At 42.0% G+C, this 25,188-nt stretch overlaps 1 protein-coding gene across 4 annotated transcripts; it reads left to right on the forward strand.

Annotated features, from left to right (window-relative positions):
• The first annotated feature begins 1,043 nt into the window (after positions 1 to 1,043).
• LOC110520416 (T-box transcription factor 15) lies at positions 1,044 to 23,943 on the forward strand. 4 transcript variants are annotated; one of them, XM_036974960.2, is made up of 8 exons: positions 1,044 to 1,595; positions 9,306 to 9,513; positions 12,193 to 12,294; positions 16,251 to 16,434; positions 17,955 to 18,122; positions 18,443 to 18,507; positions 19,892 to 19,989; positions 21,424 to 23,943. In XM_036974960.2, the coding sequence occupies exons 1-8, from the start codon at positions 1,394 to 1,396 to the stop codon at positions 22,248 to 22,250; spliced, it is 1,854 nt and encodes a 617-aa protein (XP_036830855.1). In that variant the 5' UTR covers positions 1,044 to 1,393; the 3' UTR covers positions 22,251 to 23,943. The 4 variants fall into 4 exon arrangements, with proteins under 4 accessions (XP_036830855.1, XP_036830856.1, XP_036830854.1 ...); XM_036974961.2 differs by having other exon boundaries at positions 16,251 to 16,422; XM_036974959.2 differs by having other exon boundaries at positions 1,091 to 1,595; positions 16,251 to 16,422; positions 19,868 to 19,989.
• The last annotated feature ends 1,245 nt before the right edge of the window (positions 23,944 to 25,188 follow it).

A 25,188-nucleotide genomic window follows, 5' to 3' on the forward strand; every position in this document is an offset into this window, starting at 1 on the left:
TTTCTTGGCCCAAGGAAACCTCGTTTGATTAGAGTCAAGGGGTCTCAAACTTAAAACGTTCCTAATTATAAAAGTGATATATGTAAGTTTATTCATGGGATGTTTTGTGTACTGTTGTTTTATCTCTGATATTAAACGTTTGCACAAATGCTTTTTTGCTGGCCCACATAACAAGATATTACTGCTTCGTTCAACATTAACCCACCATATATATATATAGGACATATTTCATACGTGTTTGTCCCGTATCTTTTTTTTCTAGTGGCACACTCAGGTTTTCTGAAGAATCCTGTAATGTAATGATTAGGCTATAGTCTAATAGAAAATATGATTAAGTCTACCATAAAAACCTTGTAATAACTCAAGAATAACATTTCTATTATGTTTGTCGAATCTTCTCCATTTGGAAAGATAGGATAAGCCAACCACTTTTCCTTATGTTTTGAGTGTGTTAACGTTATTCATTAGATAGGCTATTTAGATGGTTTTGCTAAACAGTTTTAAACATTTGGCCTCCAACTTGCTCCCCGACTCTACCAACAGCATGCGCGCTTTAGGATGAAAAGAATAGAGGCAAATAAAACTTATCAACACCTTGTTTTCAGTGTCTTCTAGTACACAGTGCACAGCTATAGATACAACGTTTCAATAAATTGGTAAGGATACATATTATCTTCTATATTCTCCCCTCAAACAAATAATCTTGCTTCTGACCAGGCCACCTGTCATGGTCTTTGAGTTCGCTCTGATTTTCAGCTGTTCATGAAGCTCTAACACAACTTAATTAAATTTGCTAAATTTTAAATAAAATAAAGCCCTACTCGTGCAGTAGGTTATGATACGTTCTGAATGATATTTATCAAATAAATGTAGTACTATTTTTTCCATAAATCCCTGACGATGTTGATTTAGTGCTGGATGGTCAGTTAAGAGAGTCCAGTTTCGGATTCCTCTTCCAGGAGTTGTTATTTCTCTCATCTGCAATTGGTTGACACATTTTGGCTCTCTCTCTTTCTAGGCTTCTCATTGGACGCGCGAGGTTTGACAGTGAGCGAGAGGGTTGCACTTAACGCTTCGGAAAAAAAGTTATCCAGAAGTGAGTATCAATCAGAGAGCGGGGAGAAGGACAAAAAGAGAAGAAGGAAGAGGCAGAAAAGCAGGACGGAGAGACAAAAGCGATAGATAACATTACTTTCGAGCAATCAAACGCGCCGTAGAGATGGCATATCATATTGTTAGAGGTTTGAAACATCATTTATAGTCATAGTTTTTGGATTACTTTCGTCATTGTCGACTCTTTGCACTGTTGTAAACATTGACGTGCGCATTTTCCTTGTGCTCACTGCTTGGACGGAGTTTTTGTTTTCCTTCTTGTGGATTTGCCTTGGGAGAAATGAGTGACAGGAGGCGATCTGCCGCTGCTCTGAGCTCGAGAGCGCACGCCTTTTCGGTGGAAGCCCTGATCGGGTCAAACAAGAAGAGAAAGCTCCGCGCCTGGGAGGAAAAGGAGCTGGAGTTGTCTATGGAGAGCCTCGCCACCAACGGACAATTAGGAGACGGCGACGACCCTGCACATTGTCTAGATATCGACCCCGGTCAGTGCGTAACCACCATTACTTCATATTTTGGGGTTGTTGAATATTGTTATGCTTCCATCACAAAACTACGGATTATATCTCATGGAAAAGAGGAATACAGAAAAGGCAACCATTTCATCACCATCTCAAAGATTACGAGTCATACTTTTTCCTCAGATAACTAATGTGGAATAGTATAGTAGCCTACTACTGTAGTCTAATAGTGCCCGTAAATAATATATGTTTGTAGTTTAACATAACTATATACCGTTGGCCTAATAGTGGTGTATTAACATTGTGTAAATTATCAAAGAAGTTAACCACAAAGTATTGATTTTGTATAAGAACTATTGCTTTAACAAATTAATTGACCTGTCAGTAGAAGCACGCAGAAAACGTAGTAGCTTCTCGTGGAAGGTCACGGTTAATTTTCTTATTGCGCTACTATATTAATTCATAACGTAAATGGTTACCTTAAAAGTTGTTTTACCATTGTTTTACAAATGACTACATATTGGTACAACATTGGTACAGCATGTGAGGCCAGTGCCCCCTCTCTATTAGGCCTAGCTGGGTAAAATCTATTTCACGTGTGCCTTCCCACTGAGCACAGACGTCAATTCAACGTCTATTACACATTGGTTCAATGTCATTTCATTGAAATGACGTGCAAACAACGTTGATTCAACCAGTGTGTGACCAGAGGGTCTCTATTGATACAATACAATTGGCCATACAGGTGACGCCAGTGGAGACATGATCAATTGTAATTAATATTTACATATTAAGATGGTCTTGAATTGAGAGAGATATTTGGCAGAGATGAGATAGGCCTACATTAGCAGCAAGGTTACACGAATTAGTGTAGTTTCTGTGGTTCAATGCAAATCATGCATTTTTGCATACACTATATCGTAGAAATAAGCCAAATCTGGGTTTTTTATACAAAAAAAATGGTGAGTCCAAATATAATATAAGACAATGTGTGTGTGAAGAGAGTGTGTGTGTTGTTTGCACATGGTTAGCCTGTGTGTATTTTCTATTCCAATTTCGTGCAGCATATACAGACCTAGTCTGACGCCATAATTGTTCATATTTGGGAAACAATAGGCCAATGAAACGTACGTTTAAACAATTTGTATTATTATGTTGTATTGGTTTATTTTTCCGATAATATAAACTATTTCGCTATATGAAATTAAGGACACGCAACCCCCGTCTGCGTTTGACCTATAGGCCTACTCAAAATGTGTTCAGTGGATTACTTTAAGTCTAAGGAAAACATCAACACAGCTTTCAGTCAATTCTTGAGCCATAATATTATTTTGTAACGTTTTAAATATATGTATTTTTACAGTGTATTCGCTATAGGAAAAACGGCGATTGTGTAGAGACTCGGGCCTCAATCTCCAAGTAGCACACACCTACCTATATGAGCAATGGTGGGTATAAAGAATAGCCTAAAACAGAATTGGGACATCAATGTATATTTAATTCAAATTGATGATTATGAATTTTCTATGCCTAAATCCCAAAATTGCTCATTTTAATGGCCTGCAATGAATCACGTAGGCTTTTTATTACTGTCAAAACATTTCATATCCATAAATCGGAATTCTCAAAATCTTTTCAAAATCTTTTATCGTTTTTTATTTGTTGGAACTGTTGTAATTAGCAAAAGAAAGTAGCTTAGCCTATCAGGATTTTCAATAGGTCGAAGTTATTGCAGGCCTAGGCCTACTGTGCGCATGTCACATTATATTCAAGTTAGGAAAGGCCTATCTATCATTTTAAATGCTAGAATGTTCTAAATTATTAACGAAGACAGCTAAATCTGTATGAAAAACTTTTATATGTCACAAATGTATCGTATTTTCTACATTTTGTGGGATTTGGAGCAGGTTTGAATTGAAGAACACTGCATTGATCTTATCGGAGAGACTGACGTCAAAAGCAGACAACAATGACACAATCTTGAGGCTTCGAGCTTTAGTATCCTTACTTTATTAACTACATGACGATGGATATATTCCATACCCTGGCCTATTCTAACCTCCTCTGGCCTCAGATATGAATCGTAGGCCTAATATAAATTGATAGATATCCTCTCAGCTCATTATAGCCTACATTGAATTTCAACAGACACGTAAACCAACAATCCCCATTACAACTGGATTCACAATAGGTCTTGTAGCCTATAGACAAAAGGCGAATTCCTCCTGCTTTTTCTCAAATATGTAGGCCTGCATTAATGATCTAAAAGGGTCTAAAACGTTTTGCATTACAGGCTATATGCCCATATATATATATATATATATATATATATATATATATATATATATATATATATATATATATATTATTTGGTTAATTCAAATCACTGTAGACTCATTTAGCGTCACGTGCATGGCTTTATGATCTACTTATTTATTTTAAATTTTACAATACATTGTTGAGGCCTGGTCAAGCTGCATGGTCGAGAAGCCTTCAGCAAAATGACTGGACCCCCGCGCACAGAGGTTGCTGACTGAAATACGCCAGCCGCCAAGCGTTGGGCATTTGGTGGATGCCTCACAAATGAGGAGAACCGAACTAAATTAGTTCACAGCTGAGATGCAGGGTATCGGTACTACCATTGACAATTGGACAGCGAGCCAGTCAGTCAAATACAGGTTATATATCCTCCACGGTTTCACATGAGCTGTTCCAGTTGGAGTCGTCATTAATTGAAAAGTCACGTTGTCTCGACGAGCTCCATGTCATTATGAGCCAGATTCCTGGCAGCGTTGCAGGCAGTGTGTGAGAGTATCCAGCCTTGACTAGCCTCCAGTTGACGCGTAGACCAGCCATCATTGAAAACAGCTCGTCTCTGTGGTCAGTTTGTGCGGTTTAGGCTTTTTACTTAATGATTTTGCCTCCATGTGAAGCTTTCAAACCGACATGGTCATATAACATTCTTATTGAAAGAAACGTCTTGGAAGAATATATAAAGATAGTGAGAACACCACACAATAGCTTAAACTGAATTAATCCCAATGTGTTTTCAGAGAACCAACATGTATGACAAACATGACCTTAGTTTCAGATAAGCACATGTAGGCCTGTCTGCAGAATTTCCCCTCCAAAGCAAGGACTATTATCAATATTAAATGACTTGCCTGAAATGTAAATATCAGCACTGTCAGGTGTGTGGAAGAGAGAACATTCAAAACCTGTAATTATATTATGGATAATAATTTAGTCTTGTATTTGTATTTTTACAGTCTATGGGGTGACATTGGATTTTAAGAGACAGGCATAGGCTACTGTCACTGAACTGTTGAATCTTTACTTTAAACCATATATTTGTGATTTTGTGTTTATTCTGTCCGTACTTCATTTAACTCTGTGGTTTAAATATGTTTTCCTATTCTGTATAATAATATATTATATACTGTATGATATACAAATTGTCACTTGGTACTGATTATCCCAGAACCATTTTCTACATTATAGACTCAAATGTAAAAATTCTGCCTCTGAGAAGAAAAGCCAAAATGTAAGACAACAGATGTGTGCGCTATTAAAATGGTTAAATCTTTCTTTTATTGCCTCTCCCTAACATGGGTCTGAATTAAATTCAGGCAGAAACAGGTGGTTCTGCTTCTTGTGGATTGGGTTACTCTTCAATTTCATGGTTGGTAGATTGCTACTTACCCACTCTGTTACAACTGTATTAAATGCATCTTCTATTCATAAACCTGTTTCCATAGGAAGGACTTTACCTTGTAAGGCAAGTGTGTAATGATCAGATTAGTCATACTCTTTGAATAGTCCATTGTTGAATAGTCCATTGTCCCAATTCAATAGTCACACACACATTTGTTAGTTTCTTAACATGTTTTTTTCCAAATTAGATCATTACATAGTGAATGAGTTTGTGTGTGAGAATAAGAAGCTAAAATCCATAATATTCTTTGTGTTATAAAAGTGTTACAATTCACATTGAAACTATCTAGATTTCTTGTTGTGACAAACCGAAGACATCATTATTGTTATTTTTTCAAACTTGGTAGACGTACAGGGAAAATCAATGTTCTCCGTCTAATGAGGTTCAACACAAGTTGATTTCTCTGTGCCTAACCACAAGTTAGTTCATAGGGTTTTGAAAAAGTGAGTGCTGTTCTCCATAGTTTAGTAGAGATTGGTGCAGTCTTTATTGGACAACTGTCTATGATTGTAGTTGGTCTGCATTAATCATGCAGTTGAGGTTAGCGCCAGATTTCTGACTCTGCTTCTACCTTTCTCTCTATTAGCTGCAGCGAGGTGCTACTTCCTTAAATATATGTATTTGTTCCTCTCTTCCTCTCACTCTGTCTCTTTCATTGTCTCCCCATTTCTCTCTCGATATCTTTCTTTTTACCCAGCAATATCCTGTGTAATGTGGGATAGATGTGTGTCGTTTCTCTCACTTGTGTTGCTCAGCTGTACTGACTGGTTATAGTGGGTGAGACAGAGCAGGCTGTCAGTGAGTAGGGGGACAGTGGGATAACTGTGGTGGACAGGGACTGGTCTGGTGACATATGAGGGACAACGTGGTGACTCATTGAAGGATGGTAGACGTACACAGCGCAGCTTGATGACAGCAAAGGCCTGAGATGACAGCAGCAACCAGGCTGTCATGGTTGCTCTGAGCAGGCACAGATATCTGGTTTGGCCTCTCCCGCTGTGTGGCTGATGGCTGTGGGGCTGTATGGGCCAAATCAGCAGCCACTCTGTCAGCCTTGTTCTTCGGCTCACACATGGTGTGAGAGAGAGGATCATCACCGCCAATACGCTGAAAGGATCTCTCAAGTGGATGACGAAAAGTCTTTCCCTTAAATATCTCACTCCTTTTCTCTGCACCTCTCTCTCGCTCTCTTTCTTCCTCTCTCTCGTTCTCTCTCTCTCTCTCATATTACTCTCTCACCCCCCCTCTCTCACTAATCCCTCTCTCTCTCTCTCTCTCTCTCTCTCTCTCTCACCCCCCTCTCTCTCTAATCCCCCTCTCCCTCTCTCTCTCTCTCTCTCTCTCTCATCCCCGCCTCTCTCTCTCTCTCTCTCCCTCACCCCCCCCTCTCTCACCCCCCACCCCCCCTCTCTCTCTCTCCCTCCCTCCCTCTCATCCCTTTCTCTCTGTCTCTGTAGTGTATCTGTCCTGCCTGCAGTGTCTTCATGTCTCCACTCAATGCTCTTGTCTCTTGTTTTGGGGCTGGTGATCACTTGGTGGTTAGTCCTGGGCCACACTCCAGTCTTTAGCAGTCCTGCATCTGCATAACCCTGCTTACCTGGTGTGTCCTTCCAAAGCAACCTACTCATGTCAGGGCTCTCAATAAATAATACAATATTACATCCCTGGGACTAAGGTAACAACACATCCGCCACACTGATCGTCAACACAGGGGCCCCTTAGGGGTGCGTGCTCAGTCCCCTCCTGTACTCCCTGTTCACTCATGACTGCACGGCCAGACAGGACTCCAACATCATCATTAAATTTGCAGATGACACAACAGTGCCTGATCACAGTGCCTGATCACAGACAACGACGAGAAGAGACCTGGCCGTGTGGTGCCAGGACAACAACTCTCCCTCAACGTGATCAAGACAAAGGAGATGATTGTGGACTAGAGGAAAATAAGGACCAAGCATGCCCGAAAATCAAATCAAACCGAATTGTATTAGTCACATGCGCTGAATACAGCAGGTGTGGGTAGACCTTACAGTGAAATGCTTACTTACGAGCCCCTAACCAACAATGCAGTTTTAAAAAATAAGGATAAGAATAAGAGATAAAAGTAACAAGTAATTAAAGAGTAGATAGTCTGGGTAGTCATTTGACTAGATGTTCATGAGTCTTACGGCTTGGGGGTAGAAGCTGTTTAGAAGCCTCTTGGACCTAGACTTGGCGCTCCGGTACCGCTTGCCGTGCGGTAGCAGAGAGAACAGTCTATGACTAGGGAGGCTGGAGTCTTTGACCATTTTTAGGCCCTTTCTCTGACACCGCCTGGTATAGAAGTCCTGGATGGCAGGAAGCTTGTCCCCAGTGATGTACTGGGCCGTTCACACTACCCTCTGTAGTGCCTTGTGGTCGGAGGCCGAGCAGTTGCCATACCAGGCAGTGATGCAACCAGTCAGGATGCTCTCGATGGGGCAGCTGTAGAACCTTTTGAGGATCTGAGGGCCCATGCCAAATCTTTTCAGTCTCCTGAGGGGGAATATGTTTTTTTGTGACCTCTTCGTGACTGTCTTAGTGTGCTTGGACCATGTTAGTTTGTTGGTGATGTGGACACGAAGGAACTTGAAGCTCTCAACCTGCTCCATTGTAGCCCCATCGTTGAGAATGGGGGCATAGGCCTCCCGGGTGGCGCAGTGGTTAAGGGCGCTGTACTTCAGCGCCAGCTGTGCCATCAGAGTCCCTGGGTTCATGCCCAGGCTCTGTCGCCGCGACCGGGAGGTCCGTGGGGCGACGCACAATTGGCCTAGCATCGTCCGGGTTAGGGAGGGCTTGGTCGGTAGGGATGTCCTTGTCTCATCGTGCACCAGTGACTCCTGTGGCGGGCCGGGCACAGTGCGCGCTAACCAAGGTTGCCAGGTGCACAGTGTTTCCTCCGACACATTGGTGCGGCTGGCTTCCGGGTTGGATGCGCGCTGTGTTAAGAAGCAGTGCGGCTTGGTTGGGTTGTGTATCGGAGGACGCATTTTCTCCCCAATTTCGTATTATCCAATTGTTGTAGTAGCTACTATCTTGTCTCATCGCTACAACTCCCGTACGGGCTTGGGAGAGACAAAGGTTGAAAGTCATGCGTCAAGTAAGTAAGCATTTCACTGTAAGGTCTACCCACACCTGTTGTATTCAGCGCATGTGACTAATACAATTCGGTTTGATTTGATTTTATATTGGCACAAACAAAGGAGACAGTACATTAATAAAAAATAGAATGCATAACTTTACAGTAGACTGTATAGAACTCTACCTGGAACCAACAAAGGGTGGGCCAAAGAGCCATTTTGGAACCCTTTTGGATTCCATGACTTTATATGGAAACTAAGATCTGGAACAGTTAATCTGGGAAATTTTGTCAATTCATGTTGTTTATGTAGGCTACACTTCTTTTGCCATTTTCATTGATGTTATTGTGTTGCCTCTATTAGAGATTTCATGGTAAAAAAATATAAGAACTTTGTTATAACTTTGTTGTGGATCCTTTTCATATGGCATAGTAATATATGACATAAGACTATATACATCGTAATATGAATTAAAGTGTGTAGTTCGTGAGTATGTTTATTTGAATAATACGTCTTAAATTCATATGGGCATGAGTCTGTTAGTCATACTATATATTTTTATGCTCTCATTGACTGTGGCGTGGCATTCAATTGGGTTCATTTTTCATATTTTTTTTATTTTGTTCGTGGGCGTTTTTTTTCATGTAAAAATACCCATTTCGTTTGATGCATGCTTTACCCTTGTGCTTTTTTTGTATACCCCTGGATACTTTATGACATTTCAAACGTAAATGGAATAGTTTTAGTCAGATTTCAATTTTCTCCAGTTTTGGTGCTTTCTCTGAGTTCATGCTGCAGGTGATTTGGCCTCAACGGGCAATACCAGAGACCATAAAAAACAGGTCAATACTCAACGCCAATTTTCCTAAAGCCCCGGCTCTATTTGTGGCTGTATTTTCATAATCTTGATAATCTCCACAGATTCGGAGGCGAGCCCCGGATCAGACGGTGAGGGTTTGGCGGAGAGGACGTCGTGCTCCTTCGGCTCCCCCGCGGACCTGGCCCCGGCGGCCTGCGAGCCGTCTCCCGCTGCCTCCATGGAGGAGATTCAGGTGGAGCTGCAGTGCGCAGACCTCTGGAAGCGCTTCCATGAAATTGGCACGGAGATGATCATCACTAAAGCGGGGAGGTAAAGCAACTGCTACATATTTATGATTTATTAAGGGACTCATCTGATATTATATTTCCTTCTAGGAATAGGTTGCGCTGAACACATGTTCTGTGTTGGCCTACTATAGGATAGACTAGGCATATGGCCTAGTTTTCTATAGGTTTTACGACTAGGTGCATTGCCTCTGATGACGCAAACTTGTTTATGAAGTTCTGTGCAAAATTGATTATAATTGCTACATTTTCCACACACGCACGCACACGCACACAGACACACGCACACCGAGCCTAGTTTTGCGCAGAAGATGCCCGTCCTCTATGGGAATTAACCCTGTTTTTGAGGGGTGCTAATGTGTTGCACATGGGGGAAAGGGCTCCGGACGTGCGAGGGCCGATCCAATCACAGGCCATACATGAAGAGTAAGGCTATTCCATGGCTGATGTCAGAGAATAGCCGGCGAAGAAAGGAACTGTTTCCAATTCATCTCTTTGAAACATGTTTTCGGTTTTCTTGCCCTTTTGGGTAGCAATTACAACCTAAACCGAGCATATAACTAAACCTACACTGTTCTCAGGAAGACCTTTCCCCTGCGCGTTCTCCCCGGGAAGGCCATGTATTTCCCGTCCATTTAGAATTTTATGATCAAGCAATATGAGAAGGGAACTTATTGCTTGATTTATTTATTTTTGCCGTCAAGGAAATTTATGAAGTCCACTTATTCACAAAGTAAGCCTAAAAATAAAGCGGTCTAGGGTATTACTATTCCCTCCATGAAACAAATGAAAAACATTGGGAAATAATGTTCCTCTGTAGGTCTATAGTTTGTAATACATTAATCTGTTTACATATTTGTTTATTAGGGTATTTGCAGATAGAAGGTGAAGAGGTTTATCTAACCTAGGCATAACTGACTTTAATTTCAAAGGCCACTTGATTTTACAGTTCAGTTTTCTTTAAACTACCACTGCAAACTTCAGCTAACCTTAGCCACCACATCTACCCTCTTTCTTTCTACATGTCTTTGTTTTGTATGTCGTGTTTTGTATTATTTGTTCTGCACCCAGAACTCTGGGTCTTGTTGTTCCTGTCTGCTCTTTTATGTTTAGATAAGAATTGTATACCTGTCTTGTATACCTATACACCATTCTTGTGTGTTTAATAAAACATATTTGAAACAAAGTACATATATATAGATTTCATTTTTTTATGTATCAGAAATATTATTTATGTTTTAGGCTACCATTTAATGTCAATTAAGGAGAAATAGAGGCCCAGTAAAAACATCAGCATCAAACCTTTAGATTTGTCCCCATCTAATCTAGGCTAGTATAGGCTAGTATAGGCATATATAGACCTACTACTTTTAACAACAGAAGATAGTACGATATTAATTTTAACAACAAAAAATATTATGATATTAATCACATTTATTAAACATATGATAATTCCTCTGACTATGTAACATGCATTAGAGGAGAGCGAGGGCAGAGCGGAATGTTCTATGGCCTAACATAGGGATGCGCATATTTCCCTTCTCATTTGAAAATGCTTTCAATTTCGTTAAACTAGATATCCACTGATTATTTTTGTCGAACTTAATTTATTTGAAGCTGGCCAATTAGTCTACATGTTTTTATGGAGAAATGTCAAGGACCACGTTGTTTGCGTGTTGAATTTTCTTTTGGTAGGCCTAGGCCAATATCAAATTGCATAATATTCTAAAGTTGTACTGTGAAGTTGTAAAGTTGTATTTTCCGGTTTGCTCTTATGTTAATAATACATGTACGCTAATTTGACAGCTAACCCGTAAATCAGATTTACCTAAACAAGATATGATCAACGTTGTTTTTATGATATTCATGAATCAGATTTGCGTTGTTAATCGCCCCATGAATATAATCAGTCCCTGTTTCAATGCAGTAGGCCTAGAGTTTACAGGACTGGCTGCGTGTATTTCATGGCTCTGCTAATAATAAGCCTATAAATTCAGAGGAGGAAGGAAGTAAGAAAACAGCCCTCTTTTCTCATTATGAGGGAAAAGATGTATGGCGTTTAAATGAAATAAAAATGCAGCTTTTGAAGTGTACAACGAGGAATTAACTTGTAAATGTCTCTGTGTATGCAGCCCTGCTTTTAATATGGCGTCTGTTTGCGTTCTAAACTTATTTTCCTGGTTTGATTTGTGTCGAATAATAACAAAAAAACGTCTCATGATTGGGTACACATTGTCAAGGAAGAGTGAGTTTGTTGCCAGCTCGTGCATTAAGACAGTTTCAATCTTCTTTGATGATGAAATGACCTACTTTCTTAAATCAGAATAATATTTATTTAATGAAGACATGGAACTTTGATAGACATTTTAATGAATTATCATAAAGTTGTGCATCTAGGCCCTGTTATGATGGGATGAGGGGTGAAAATGACCTCATATGACTGGCAAAACATTGGTCTAACTTCAAACCTTGTCTCTCTCTTGGGTGTTGTGAATTTTCTCAGTGATTTGCCCAGTGGTGCACTAGAATATATTTCAAGTGACATTATACCTAATGTCTGCATTAATTATACTTAATGTCTGCATGGTGCAGGGTTTCTTTTCCCCTTTTTATTGCTGATGCTCATAATCCAATATTAAACTTTGCAAGCTAGTTTGCTAATATCACACACTCTCTCTCTCTCCCTCTCTCTGTCCTCTCATAGGCGGATGTTCCCTGCAATGAGAGTAAAGATCGTGGGTCTTGACCCCCATCAGCAGTATTACATAGCCATGGACATTGTTCCTGTGGACAATAAGAGATACAGGTATGCTCCTATCTTCTTAAGGTATGCTCACACTTCTTAGCGCTTACAAACATTTCCTAACTTCCCAACTCATTTCCTAACTTCCCCATTCAGATGGGTGTGTAGAATGATGTATCCACAGTGATGTACACATACAGTGTCTTCAGAAAGTATTAATACACCTTGACTTTTAGTTGTTTTACAGCCTGAATTCAAAATGGATTAAATAAAAATAAAAGTCACACCCATCTACACACAAAACCCTACAACGACAAAGTGAAAACAAGTTTTTAGAAATTGTAACTCATTTATTGAAAATGAAATACAGAAATATCTAATTTCCTTAACTATTCACACCCCTGAGTCAATACTTTGTAGAAGCACATTTGGCAGTGATTACAACTGTGAGTCTTTCTGGGTAAGTCTCTAAGAGCTTTCCACACCTGGATTATACAACATTTGCCCATAATTTTTTTCAAAATTCTTCAAGCTCTGTGGAATTTGTTGGTGATAATTTCTAGGCAAGCATTTTCAGGTCTTGCCATAGATTTTCAAGTAGATTTAAGTAAAAACTTTAACTTGGCAACTCAGTCTTGTTGTTCACTGTCTTCTTGGTAAGCAATTCCAGTGTAGATTTGGCCTTGTGTTTTAGGTTATTGTCCTGGTGAAAAGTGAATTCATCTCCCAGTGTCTGGTGGAAAGCAGACTGAATCAGGTCTTCCTCTAGGACTTTTCCTGTGCTTAGCGCCATTCCATTTATTTTTATCCTGAAAAACTCCCCATCCTTAATGATTACAAGCATACCCATAACATGATACAGCCACCAGTATGCTTGGAAATATGGAGAGTGGTACTCAGTAATGTATTGTATTGTATTTTCCCAAAACATAACACTTTGTACTCAGGACAAAAAGTGAATTGCTTTGCCAGATTTTTTGCAGTATTACTGTACTTTAGTGCCTTGTTGTAAACAGGTTGCATGTTTTGGAATATTTTAATTCTGTACATGCTTCCTTCTTTTCACTCTGTCAATTAGGTTAGTAATTGTGGCGTAACTACAAGGTTGTTGATCCATCCTCAGTTTTCTCCTATCACAGCCATTAAACTCTGTAACTGTTTTAAAGTCACCATTGGCCTCATGGTGAGATCCCGGAGCAGTTTCCTTCCTCTCCGGCAACTGAGTTAGGAAGCACACCTGTATCTTTGTGGTGACTGAGTGTATTGATATACCATCCAAAGTGTAATTAATAACTTCACCTTGCTCAAAGGGATATTCAATGTCTGCTTTTTTAAAATTTTACCCATCGACGAACAGGTGCCCTTCTTTGCGAGCCATTGCAAAACCTCCCTGGTCTTTGTGGTTGAATCTGTTTGAAATTCACTGCTTGACTGAGGAACCTTACAGATAATTGTATATGTGGGGTACAGAGATGAGGTAGTCATTCAAAAATCATGTTAAACACTATTATTGCACACAGAGTGAGTCCATGCAACTTAATATGTGACTTGTTAAGCACATTTTTACTCCTGAACATATTTAGACTTGCCATAACAAATGGGTTAAACATTTTTTTTACAAATTCATTTGTAAAAATTTCTCAAATAAGTATTCCACTTTTACATTATGGGTTATTGTGTGTAGGTGTAAGAGTTTTGCTTCCGTCACTCTCCTCGCCCCTACCTGGTCTCTGCACACATCAACAACAGTCACCCACGAAGACGCACAGATCATTTCACATGGTGATAAGAAATGCAGATATACACATAAATCTGAATGGAACCTGAAACAATGGTCTTTACTGTATGTCCATCTTGGGGATAGGTTTTTATGATGGATATCTCCAGTTAAAGTATCTGAATGAATTTCTGGCATAGAACACAATGTCTGGCCCTCCAGAGAAGGACACCAGAGGAGAATGAAAAGTATTTATCATGATGTGTTTATGGTTCGAGTGAGACCATCAAATTGATAGCTTTATTCACTGTGTAAATGGCAAAGCATATTTTTATTGTAAACCTATTTGACCGTGGTGGAATACTAGTTTTATAATGTAAGTTATTTCAGCCATCTCAGGACGCAGTGTCAGAGCGACAGACAAAACGGCAGTGTCATAGTTGCAATAACGTTATAACAGCGCTACAGATGGGTTACCATGCCTTTGGTTTATTTTATCTCATATTGAACACAGAGTACATCTTCAGTTTATATATCAATAACATGCATTAATGATATTATTGTTACAGGCATTTTTACTATGTTTAAGTTTTATTTGATAAACAGAACTTGGCTTTCTTGAACGGAACACTGAAGAACCACTTTAACAATGCATTTTCAGTAGTTAAACATTATGTATTCTATTCCCAAGTTGTTTATTTACATTTTTTAATTGAAGCACTGTAGAACCCTGGCTCTCTCACTGACTGAAGCATTTGCCTTAGAGTGAACGCTCTAGAGAACCAAAATATCATGGAAGATTTTTAGAAGCCAAAAGATCTTGTAAAATTAAATAGGATTTTCATCCCGGCTCGGGACTTTACCACAGGGCTTTGTAAACTGAGCTCCGAGCTGTCACTGGAATGTCTCATAGTTCTCATAGAGGGGGTCTGGAAATACAGTCGTTACTTGCTTTACTTAGGCTCTCTGCCTCTCTTTAGGAACTTCTTGTTTATTCTGGGCTCTTTAAATCTCTATATATTGAGTGTCCTTTATGTGGACAGTTGGTAAGTCTTAAGTTTGAATCGCATTGCGCACACAGACCAGCAATGTCAAGCTCTTAAAATTGACTTTGTCCCCAATATGTGAACGCACGCACGCACGCACACACACACACACACACACACACACACACACACACACACACACACACACACACACACACACACACACACACGCACACGAAAACACATGTTTACATACAAAGACTTGACTTGATAAACTCAACCCTGTAGGGTAATGTAATAGTAATATTTACTCTGTCAGTAAGGTAACCCAATTTCCAGTCTGGGTTTGGCAAGTGTGTGTCAGTCTGAATTTCTGTTTGTCCATAAAAGTATATATCTGTTTGATGAGTTGCATGCATACATATGTTGTGTTGGTGGTCTGTGTGTGTGTGTGTGTGTGTATAGGAAGTGTGGTGTTGGATGAGGAGGCGTGCATACTCCCCCCCCCCATCTGTCCAAAGGGTGTCACATAAAGTCAGATCTTTATTGATTGTGCTGGAGCCAGATGGCAGATTTATGGAAGATGAAAGGGGACTAATCAAATTTCCAGTCCTGTTTGGGGCTAAGGTTTCTCTCTTCCTTAACACTTTCCCTGCTACACCGAGCTTAACCCTAAACAGCACTCAAAACAGGAAATTACACAAACGCCTGGCATTCTGTGTGTGTGTTTGGTCTGGGGTCGGGTCTGTCTGTGTGTGTGTGTGTGTGTGGAGATAGTGTTTGTAGGTGTGTACAGGGGGGTCAAGGCTGTGTGTGTGCGTATGAGAGAGAGAGAGACTAGAGGGTTGTGTAATAACAAAGAGGCCAAATTAGAGTTTTGTCCATGTTTTACCGCTGAATGATGACTTTGGCAGAGGCGTTGCAAGTAAGCACTTTCAACTGTGCACATGGCCAGAACTAAAGGCAAACAGCTGTGCCTGGGGCTACAGTGGACTGGAATCCCCCTCGTGCTACAGTCAGTCAGCCAGTCAGTGAGGGGAATGCTCTATGGTGGGTGGGGCAGCCAAATTGTACCGTAACTTACAATCCAACATAAAATGTTATGACTAAGCTTAATTGGTAATATGTCATTAAAAGCATATGTAGTGTGTGGGGATATTTGATGTCTCTATTGTGAACAAGCCCTGCATCTGAAACACATGACACATGATGTCCAAGACTTCAATGCTTCCCAATAACATGCAAAACCTGAAAATGAATGAAAATGAAATATGGTTTGGTGCTGATACGTCTGTCACTGTGTGTGTGTCATCCAGGTATGTGTACCACAGCTCCAAGTGGATGGTGGCGGGGAACGCGGACTCCCCCGTGCCCCCGCGGGTCTACATCCACCCAGACTCCCTGGCCTCTGGAGACACCTGGATGAGGCAGGTGGTCAGCTTCGACAAACTCAAACTCACCAACAATGAGCTGGATGACCAGGGCCATGTGAGTGAGCCGGTGAGCCGGCTTAACTTGACATACCAACTCTTGCCTCCCTCCTACACCTGTACACTGTTACACCTGTACACTTGAACACTGTTACACTTCTACACTAATATAAAGATGTATTAGTAAGTGTACTGTTTCAGTATTTCTCAAAGTGCTTCACATTATAACAGGGGAATTTATTTCACCCCACCCATGTATAGATGAGACTATTCTTAGAGAAGAAGAGAGACTGTTTTTGCTACTTCGGCCTTAATCGACTGGTACTGAAACAGTCGATTGGTCGTGATGTAGTTATGGCACATGATGGATCTCCTCATGACATGAACTCAGTGCTGTTACAGGCCAGATTGGTTTGATTACCAAGTTGTTGAAACAGTCAGAAGCCGGTGCATACCCATTTCTCCATTGGGGTCCTGATTTAGGGATGCCAGTGCAGCGCTGGTAGGCTGGCACACCCTGGTCCTCAATGTGGGCCTGTTTTCCACCCGGCCCGCTGAATCGCAGCTCCGTTCTTCTGACAAATGTAATAACAGATGCAGCAGTGGGTGCGTATTTTGAGGGTAGTCAGTCAAGGCCCCTTTTTCCTCTCCCACAGACTCGTTATAAGGCCTTTGTTCTCCTGGAGGCCTCGAGGCGAGAGGAAATTAACTTTGTAACTTCCTGTGTGAGAAACCTCACCGCAGATAGGCTGGTATCTGACCCATCTCTCTTCTCTTCTTCCTCCGACTACTCCATCAACAGCGGTGGCTATTGGTTATTAATCATCTGTTTCATGTGCTGCTGATTTTTCAAGCTGATTGGCTTTTGGTTGTGATTCATAAATGAGATATAAATATGTCGCTGAAGTCACTGCATTGCTACAGAAGGCTGTCAGGGACATTACAACATGTATTGTTTTGACAAGAGATCTGTCAGATAATACCCTTGGCTGCTCTGTGTTGTTGTGAGCTCAGTGTGTGTACGTGTGACGGGGGCAGGGTTGACCTGACTCAGGCCCAGGCAGGACTCAGAACCCTTGGTCATAACTGCAGGGTCCCGTGAGCCGAGCAGGGGGGCAAGGGGAAGGTGATGGGGGGGCCCTGGCTAGAAATTACATTTACTGTCACTGTTATTCAGTACTGTTTCCCCAATCTCTGTTTGAAATGACCCCCTTAGTTGTTTGCGGCTCCAAGGAGGCTTTCTCACTCGGGCTGTAATCAAGAGCAGACAGAGAGCCGGAGGGAAGGCTGGGCCGTCGTAACCTGACTCCTCGGCTCTGCTCTCTGGTGTTAAATACTTACCTCACCACCTCTCTCATTAGAAGTGTGGACTCATGTTCCTCTTAATTATATAGCTCTGACATGAATTCAGACTTGCTTAGACACTTACACACACATACACACATATATAAATACACACAAACACACACACACACACACACACACACACACACACACACACACACACACACACACACACACACACACACACACACACACACACACACACACACAGAGAATGTAACCATTACGATCTCTCTGTGGTTTCAGATCATCCTCCACTCCATGCATAAGTACCAGCCTCGTGTCCATGTGATCAGGAAGGACTTCAGCAGTGACTTGTCCCCCACCAAGCCTGTTCCCAGCGGAGAGGGAGTGAAGACCTTCAGTTTCCCTGAGACTGTCTTCACCACTGTCACCGCCTACCAGAACCAACAGGTCTGAGACCAGACACCTTTCTCTTTGTTGCTACAATGGTATGTTGCCACTCAATGGGTCTATCTGCACCAGGCTTAGGATCAATTCATTTTCATTTCTGGAAGTGAACATCAATTCAATTTATGAATGGAAAATGACCCATTATTAATATTATTAACTCAAATTCAGATTTTCATGAAATTCTTTCTTCATTCATACATTCATTAGGTCCCTCTTCAATAAAAAAAAACGTTATGTTGACCCGTTTTTTCCCTCTCCAACATGCACATCGGTCATCGCTATGTCATGTGTTTTGATTGTAATGTTTTTATTTCCTGCAGATAACAAGACTAAAGATCGACCGCAACCCATTCGCTAAAGGATTTCGGGATTCAGGCAGAAACAGGTATATATTTCCCCAGTAACCCGAGGTCCGTGTAATACAGCATGATTCAGCGTTCGCCATGCTGTGTGGCGCAAATCTTTCATTTTCTCCAACGTGGCCTTTAATATGGAAATAATCCCCTGGAGATACCTCCTAATCCCATATGCTGCTCCATATAAAATCAGTCACTCTCTACCCTGCCAAGAAAACCCCATTACATCTGAGATAGAACCACATGTTTTGGGTAGGGCTCTCTCTCTTTCCCTCCTTGTCTCTGTCTGCCTCTCTCTCTGTGTGCCTCTCTCTCTGTGCCCCTCTCTCTCTGTGTGTGTCTCTCTCTGTGTGTCTGTTTATCTGTCTGTCTGTCTGTCTGTCTGTCTGTCTGTCTGTCTGTCTGTCTGAATTATCATATATAGCGGGGGAAACACTGAACCAGACCCTCAGCACATGAAAGCTCCCCTCCCATCTGGAGCACATTTTCGGCACAGATATTTGAGACATCTTTTTTTCATTTTTCAAACAATAGAGTGCCGGGTTTATGAACTAGCATTAGAATTTCATTGCAGAAAACTACAGATTAAAAGATTATGCAGGAATAGGATATTTATAGACAGAAAATGTATTTATCTTTACATATCCTAACTCTGCTCATGGAAGTAATTTACCCCATCACTGTTAAACTGTGCAGAGTAATGCCACATTATAGCGATCTGAACAATAAAAACAGGGACATATTACACAAGCTAAATTGTACAATTACCTTCTGAGTTGGTTCTCTATGTATTTATATGTTAATACAGATCCATCTCAGGCATTAAATTATGATTATGTCGTTAATTGGATTTTGGCTGGTGACACATTACTTTATGAGGTAAAACAGGGCATAGCTTATTTGTTGGGTTTTGATCCTGAGCACTATGAATGAGCGCACTGATGGCCAGGGCCAGTGTGATTAGCGTAGTGCGCTAACGAGCTGGAATGGCCCGGGAGTTACTGGCCCTAAAATAACATGGTCGGGACAGGCCCTCGTTTCCCTGGGATAGGGCTCAGCAGGGCACACAGGAGTAAATCACGCAGGAAGGAGAACCGTGTTCAAGATGAAATGTCACCCAGATTTATGTTCACAGTAAAAACCTGCTCCTTTTAATGGCTCCAGTTTCCTCCGTCTGACTCCACTTCTCCTTCTCTGCCTCTCTCTTTCCAACCTCTCACTCATACTTACACTCCCTCCTTTCTCTATGTGCCTCTCTTGTTCTTTTGACTATCTGTTTTCCCGTCACAACTCTTCCTTCCTCTTTCTCTTGCCCCGCCCTTGTTATGTTTTATGTACCCAACCCTTCCCTCACACTGACCCTCTTTTTTTTTTCTTCCACTGTTTCAGTCTCTCGTTCTCTCTCTCACACAGAACTGGTCTGGAGGCGATCATGGAGACCTATGCATTCTGGAGACCGCCTGTGAGGACACTCACATTTGAGGACTTCACCAACATGCAGAAACAGCAAGGTGTGTAAAACTGTATTTAAACTATGTCCTAATCTCCCATCTACACTCTCTCACTGTCACTGCATACCTTTTCCTTTCCTTTCCCAACACATCAATTATCTATGTCCTTCATCAGTCTGGTCATCACTGGTCATCACTTTTGGCATGTCCGTCTGACTTGGAATGTACTGAACTTTTCACATTCTACAGGACCTTAACAATAAAATAATTAAATGACCCCTGTGGCTTTGTGACGTGAGCGGTATCAGTGAAAGTCTCATGCGTCTCTCCCCAGCGAGCACAGCCCAGTGTCTCTACTCATGGCTCGTATCACAGGCCCCCGATGCTTAAAGCAAGTTGATTTCTTCAGCACTCCTTTCTCCGAGGTCATGATGACGTTACTTCACTCAGTATTTTGTCTGTGTCGACATCTGTTTGTTATCACAAACTCCTCCAAACCGATTAGACGTTAATTAAAGTCCTCGCGCCTCTGATGAACTTTGGGCACGCCGTAAGGACTGAGCACCCCTCCCCCACCCCCCAGCTCCACCAGACGGCCTTCCAGTGGGGTAATCAACCGTTCCCCTCAGCAACACTAACGCTGCTCTAACCCCTGACGACCAGAAAGGAAAACATGACATCACTGTGATATCTTCCTCTCCTTACCAACAGAAACTTGCAGAACTGAGCTGAACAGAACAGCTGTATTATCAAAGGCATATGGCGCAGTCAGAATCAGAGCTCTGGCCATGAGAGAATCCTGAATCCTGAATTAGTTATGCAGTGTTTTTTCTTCTTTAGCTGGTTTCAAATGGAATTTTAGTGAATGCGGCCCAAATTCTCATTAATAAAGAAATATGTGAGTGATATCCCACAGCGATCGGTTGACTCCAAAAGCTTGACTTATTGCATGTTAACCTGTGCCAAGATGAGTTTTATTCTTACGGTCATACATGTCTGAATTATGAATGCATGATTCTTTGAGAAAAGGGGCAAGCTCAGAGCTCTGTTGACCCGACATGTAATGTACCAAACTGAAGCCACATTTATGCTCAGAAACAATTACTGTTATTTATGAGAGGGTTTAAGATCCCATAAATAGTACAATTTAAAATAAGTAATGCGGTCATGCAATTAGTCCTTAAAATCAGATGTTGAGCAAGTCGAGGTGGTGAAGTCAGCTGCAATTTACAAGTAAGTGTAATATCACATTTTTTAATACATGTGAATTAAGATGCTTATGCACCAGTCTTAAACAGCACTCTCTTATTTGACCGGTTAAGATCAAACGGCAGCAGTTGCTGGAAGGGGACATTCTGGCGGCGAAAGGCTGAAATGAGAGATATTGTCAGAGTGTGATTGTTGGCCAGTGTTTGTGTTGATGTTTCACTCTGTAGCGCTGGTTCTGTCTCACTGTCTTTGCGTTGTGTGTGTGTGTCTCTGTGTGTTTTTTAGGAGGAAGCACGGGCACCTCTCCCACCACCTCCAGCACAGGAACCCCCTCCCCTTCTGGTGCAGCCCACCTCCTGTCCCCCTCCTGCTCACCGCCTACCTTCCACCTGGCCCCCAACACCTTCAATGTGGGCTGCAGGGAGAGCCAGCTGTGCAGCATGGGGTTGTCTGAGTACCCGGCCTGCGCCCGCAGCAACATGGCGGCCCTACAGGGCTACGGGGGCCTGGCTGACAGCTCCTACGGACGCCTCCAGTCAGCAGGGGGCACTGTGGCCTCCACCCAGCAGTCTGAATCCTTCCTGCCCCAGAGAACTTCCTCCCTGATTGCTGCGGGAATGCAGGGGGGCGGCCATGGCTCTCTGTCCAGTGGCAGCAGTGGAAGTGCTGGCGGAAAGATGGATGCCTATGGAGGTCAGTTGACCTCATTCCCGGCCTCCCAGCTGCAGTATGTGATGCAGGCGGGCTCTAGCTCCGCTTCTGGCTCTTCCTCCTCTGGCTCTTCCCCCTCATCCGCCCACATGTTCAGCGGGGGCCACCACCATGTGCAACAGGGGTCCTACAACGCCTTCTCTCTCCACAACCCTTACAACCTGTATGGATACAACTTCCCCACCTCCCCTCGTCTGGCTACCAGCCCCGAGAAGCCTCAGGGCGGCCTCCTGTGTTCCTCTTCCCCTGCCGGGGCATTTGCCGAGCGCCAGTACCTGTCCAACGGTGGCATGGACAGCATGCACATGATCGGCAATCCCTCCACTGGCCAGCAGGGGGCAGGCTCCTGTGATGGCCGGCAGTATGGCTCCTCCTCTCAAATGTCTATGCACATCGTATAAAAACTAGGATCTCACTTCTGACCCATTTTCGCTGTCCCATTATTTCAACAAGTTATGTTTCTTCTACGATAAATCTGTTATCTCAGATGTGCTATTGATGTTGAGTCATTTTACGTTTAGCGTTTGTAATACTGAGGTAGTGTACAAAGTTAACCTTTCAAAAAAATGCCTTTTCATCTCATGATGCTTGTTGTTTTGAATTTCCCCCCAACAAGCTTTATTCAACGGAATGAAACTGTTATTTAATTGCCACAATAGTGTTAAAAAGGCAAAGTGAAACCGTATACCTGACTCTCTCAGTAACTGTTCAGAACACTAACCCCATTATTGGGGACACACAGAGGGATCCGTGAAGGAGAGGGGCCCATATACTCTTACTGTGCAGGGATTCTCAGGAGTGAACCCATGAATTTGTTATGGTGCAATAGTAATGACAGCCTCTACAGTAACTCAGCCTTGTTGCTATGGATTATAACCAGCCCCGGACATGATGTGACAGGGGCTTTGTGAGATCCAGAAACTTCCCCTCCACTTCTACATCTCTAGTTGTAACAGGACAGTTATGCAACATTATAGCATTGTGGCAACATTGGGAGAGAACTGAAAGGGTTGTGGATATTAACAGTGCCTGATCAATATGGTTTTCCCTCTGGTCACTCAGAGGTGATGAAGGGAGGATGATGGATGGACAAAGGGTGAACATAATATAATACAGCACATACTCGAGGGATGAAGTCAAAGACCTACAGGTCAGGGTGAGGGATGAAGTCAAAGACCTACAGGTTAGGGTGAGGGATGAAGTCAAAGACCTACAGGTCAGGGTGAGGGATGAAGTCAAAGACCTACAGGTCAGGGTGAGGGATGAAGTCAAAGACCTACAGGTCAGGGTGAGGGATGAAGTCAAAGACCTACAGGTCAGGGTGAGGGATGAAGTCAAAGACCTACAGGTCAGGGTGAGGGATGAAGTCAAAGACCTACAGGTCAGGGTGAGGGATGAAGTCAAAGACCTACAGGTTAGGGTGAGGGATGAAGTCAAAGACCTACAGGTCAGGGTGAGGGATGAAGTCAAAGACCTACAGGTCAGGGTGAGGGATGAAGTCAAAGACCTACAGGTCAGGGTGAGGGATGAAGTCAAAGACCTACAGGTCAGGGTGAGGGATGAAGTCAAAGACCTACAGGTCAGGGTGAGGGATGAAGTCAAAGACCTACAGGTCAGGGTGAGGGATGAACTATGTGTGTCCGACAGGGGCCCAGTTGTTGGCCCTGCATCTCTCAGTGGACATGCTGGATGAGAGGCTCTGTTCAAGGGGACACTGAATATACAGTGAAATCACCACAATCTTATCAATTCCTTTCCTCACAGACTGGAATGGCTTCACAATTTTGAGTGGATTACCTTTTAAAAAGCATATATAAGATGGTGAATGCAAGTAAAAACCATACGCTTTCAAAATTGTTGTGTGAAATGTTTTAAATATACAATAGGAGAACAGAGTAATTAAAGTATGTTTTGGTGTGTTGTAGATAAGCGTATTTAAGTGCCAAGCAATAATCCTATTATATTGGCCAATCTATCATGAAGACAAATGTGTGGAAAAAAGGGAAATATCAAAAATATTCTTTAGAAAGGCATTCAAAAAAAATGTACATACAGGTGCCAAGCACAGTAATGTTCAATAAACATTTGAAATCATTTCCATGGTTTTGATTCATTTACAGCCGTCACTATAAGAGGCGCGTACCATCAGAGTGGACCACTAACAAAAACACAAAGAATAGAGCATCCTCTGACATGTTCTTATTCAAATATCACTTACTAGCAATTACAACGATATTCTACCATTTGGTATCATATTATTCAACATCCATGGGGTTTATTTAATTAGTTTAAATAACAGGAAATCTTACTGACTGTGGCTTTATCATCAAAAATCTGCAATACTCTAACTATGCATGTATGGAACAGTAAAGATGAAGAAAGATATACCAGCATATCGTGTGTTTTACAAAAAGTATCCAAGAATGGTCTTATTTATTATCCCAAGGTCCTGTAAACACATCTGCCCTGGTTGGTTTGAACCAATGACTCATCACATCTATCAAACTGAAATAGGAAAAAAAAACAGTCAGTCCTGCAGGTTCTGCCTGCCAGAGAGAAAAGGAATGTGCATGATGTAACTATTGTTGTGGACGACTGGACATAAATATGCCACCTGTTTCAGAGGAAAGCAGCTCGTAATCACTTGAGAGAGAGAGAGAGCGAGAGAGAGAGCGAGAGAGAGAGAGAAACCATACAGTATTTACGATGATTCTATTCTTGCTCTGCGGTACCCCTCATTACAGATCCATGCAGACCCCAGTGATTTAGCAGACCAATTAGCATGTAATGGATGTCCTCCGAGGAGAAAGTTCCTGCCCAATCACTTCCTATCATGCGTACGGTTCCAACCATGAAATATCATATCTGAACCATGATCAGAGAATGAAGTGGATCTGGGACCATGGAGACAGGGCTCAGTATCGGAAACACCTGTTTTCCAACCATGACTACAGCAATGAGTGGATGAACCGGAGAGGAGAGCAGCAATGATTTCATAATTTGGCAAAACGCCATATATCTGGACATTATTTCCAATAATTATTCACGTTATTTGTCTGATATCCGTCTACATCTTTTCCGCAGCATTTAAAATCAACTTCTCCTCACTGCAAAATGACCTCAGCTTTACAGAGAAAAGGCACGCACGTGGTAGGAATAACACAGAGTAGAAATCTACAAAGCATATGATATAATACACAGCAGAGTCTGTTATAGCTCTGTACTACCGTATCAAAACATTGCCTTCTAGCGCCAGATTCAGAACGGCTTGAATAACAAGCTTGAATAACAAGCCTCACATCCTTTCATCTTGGCTTCTTTCATTAGCAGTAAAATATG

This window comes from Oncorhynchus mykiss, chromosome 3 (genome assembly GCF_057628025.1).
Source record: "Oncorhynchus mykiss isolate SJ-2025 chromosome 3, ASM5762802v1, whole genome shotgun sequence".
NCBI lineage: Eukaryota > Metazoa > Chordata > Actinopteri > Salmoniformes > Salmonidae > Oncorhynchus > Oncorhynchus mykiss.

Bases quoted from the DNA above. Each gene is read 5' to 3' on its own strand.
- LOC110520416 (XM_036974958.2), top strand. From the start codon at position 1,394: ATGAGTGACAGGAGGCGATCTGCCGCTGCTCTGAGCTCGAGAGCGCAC. The intron at 18,123-18,442 runs GTCTGAGACCAG...TATTTCCTGCAG, and splicing joins CCGCCTACCAGAACCAACAG to ATAACAAGACTAAAGATCGA. The intron at 19,990-21,423 runs GTGTGTAAAACT...TGTGTTTTTTAG, and splicing joins CAACATGCAGAAACAGCAAG to GAGGAAGCACGGGCACCTCT.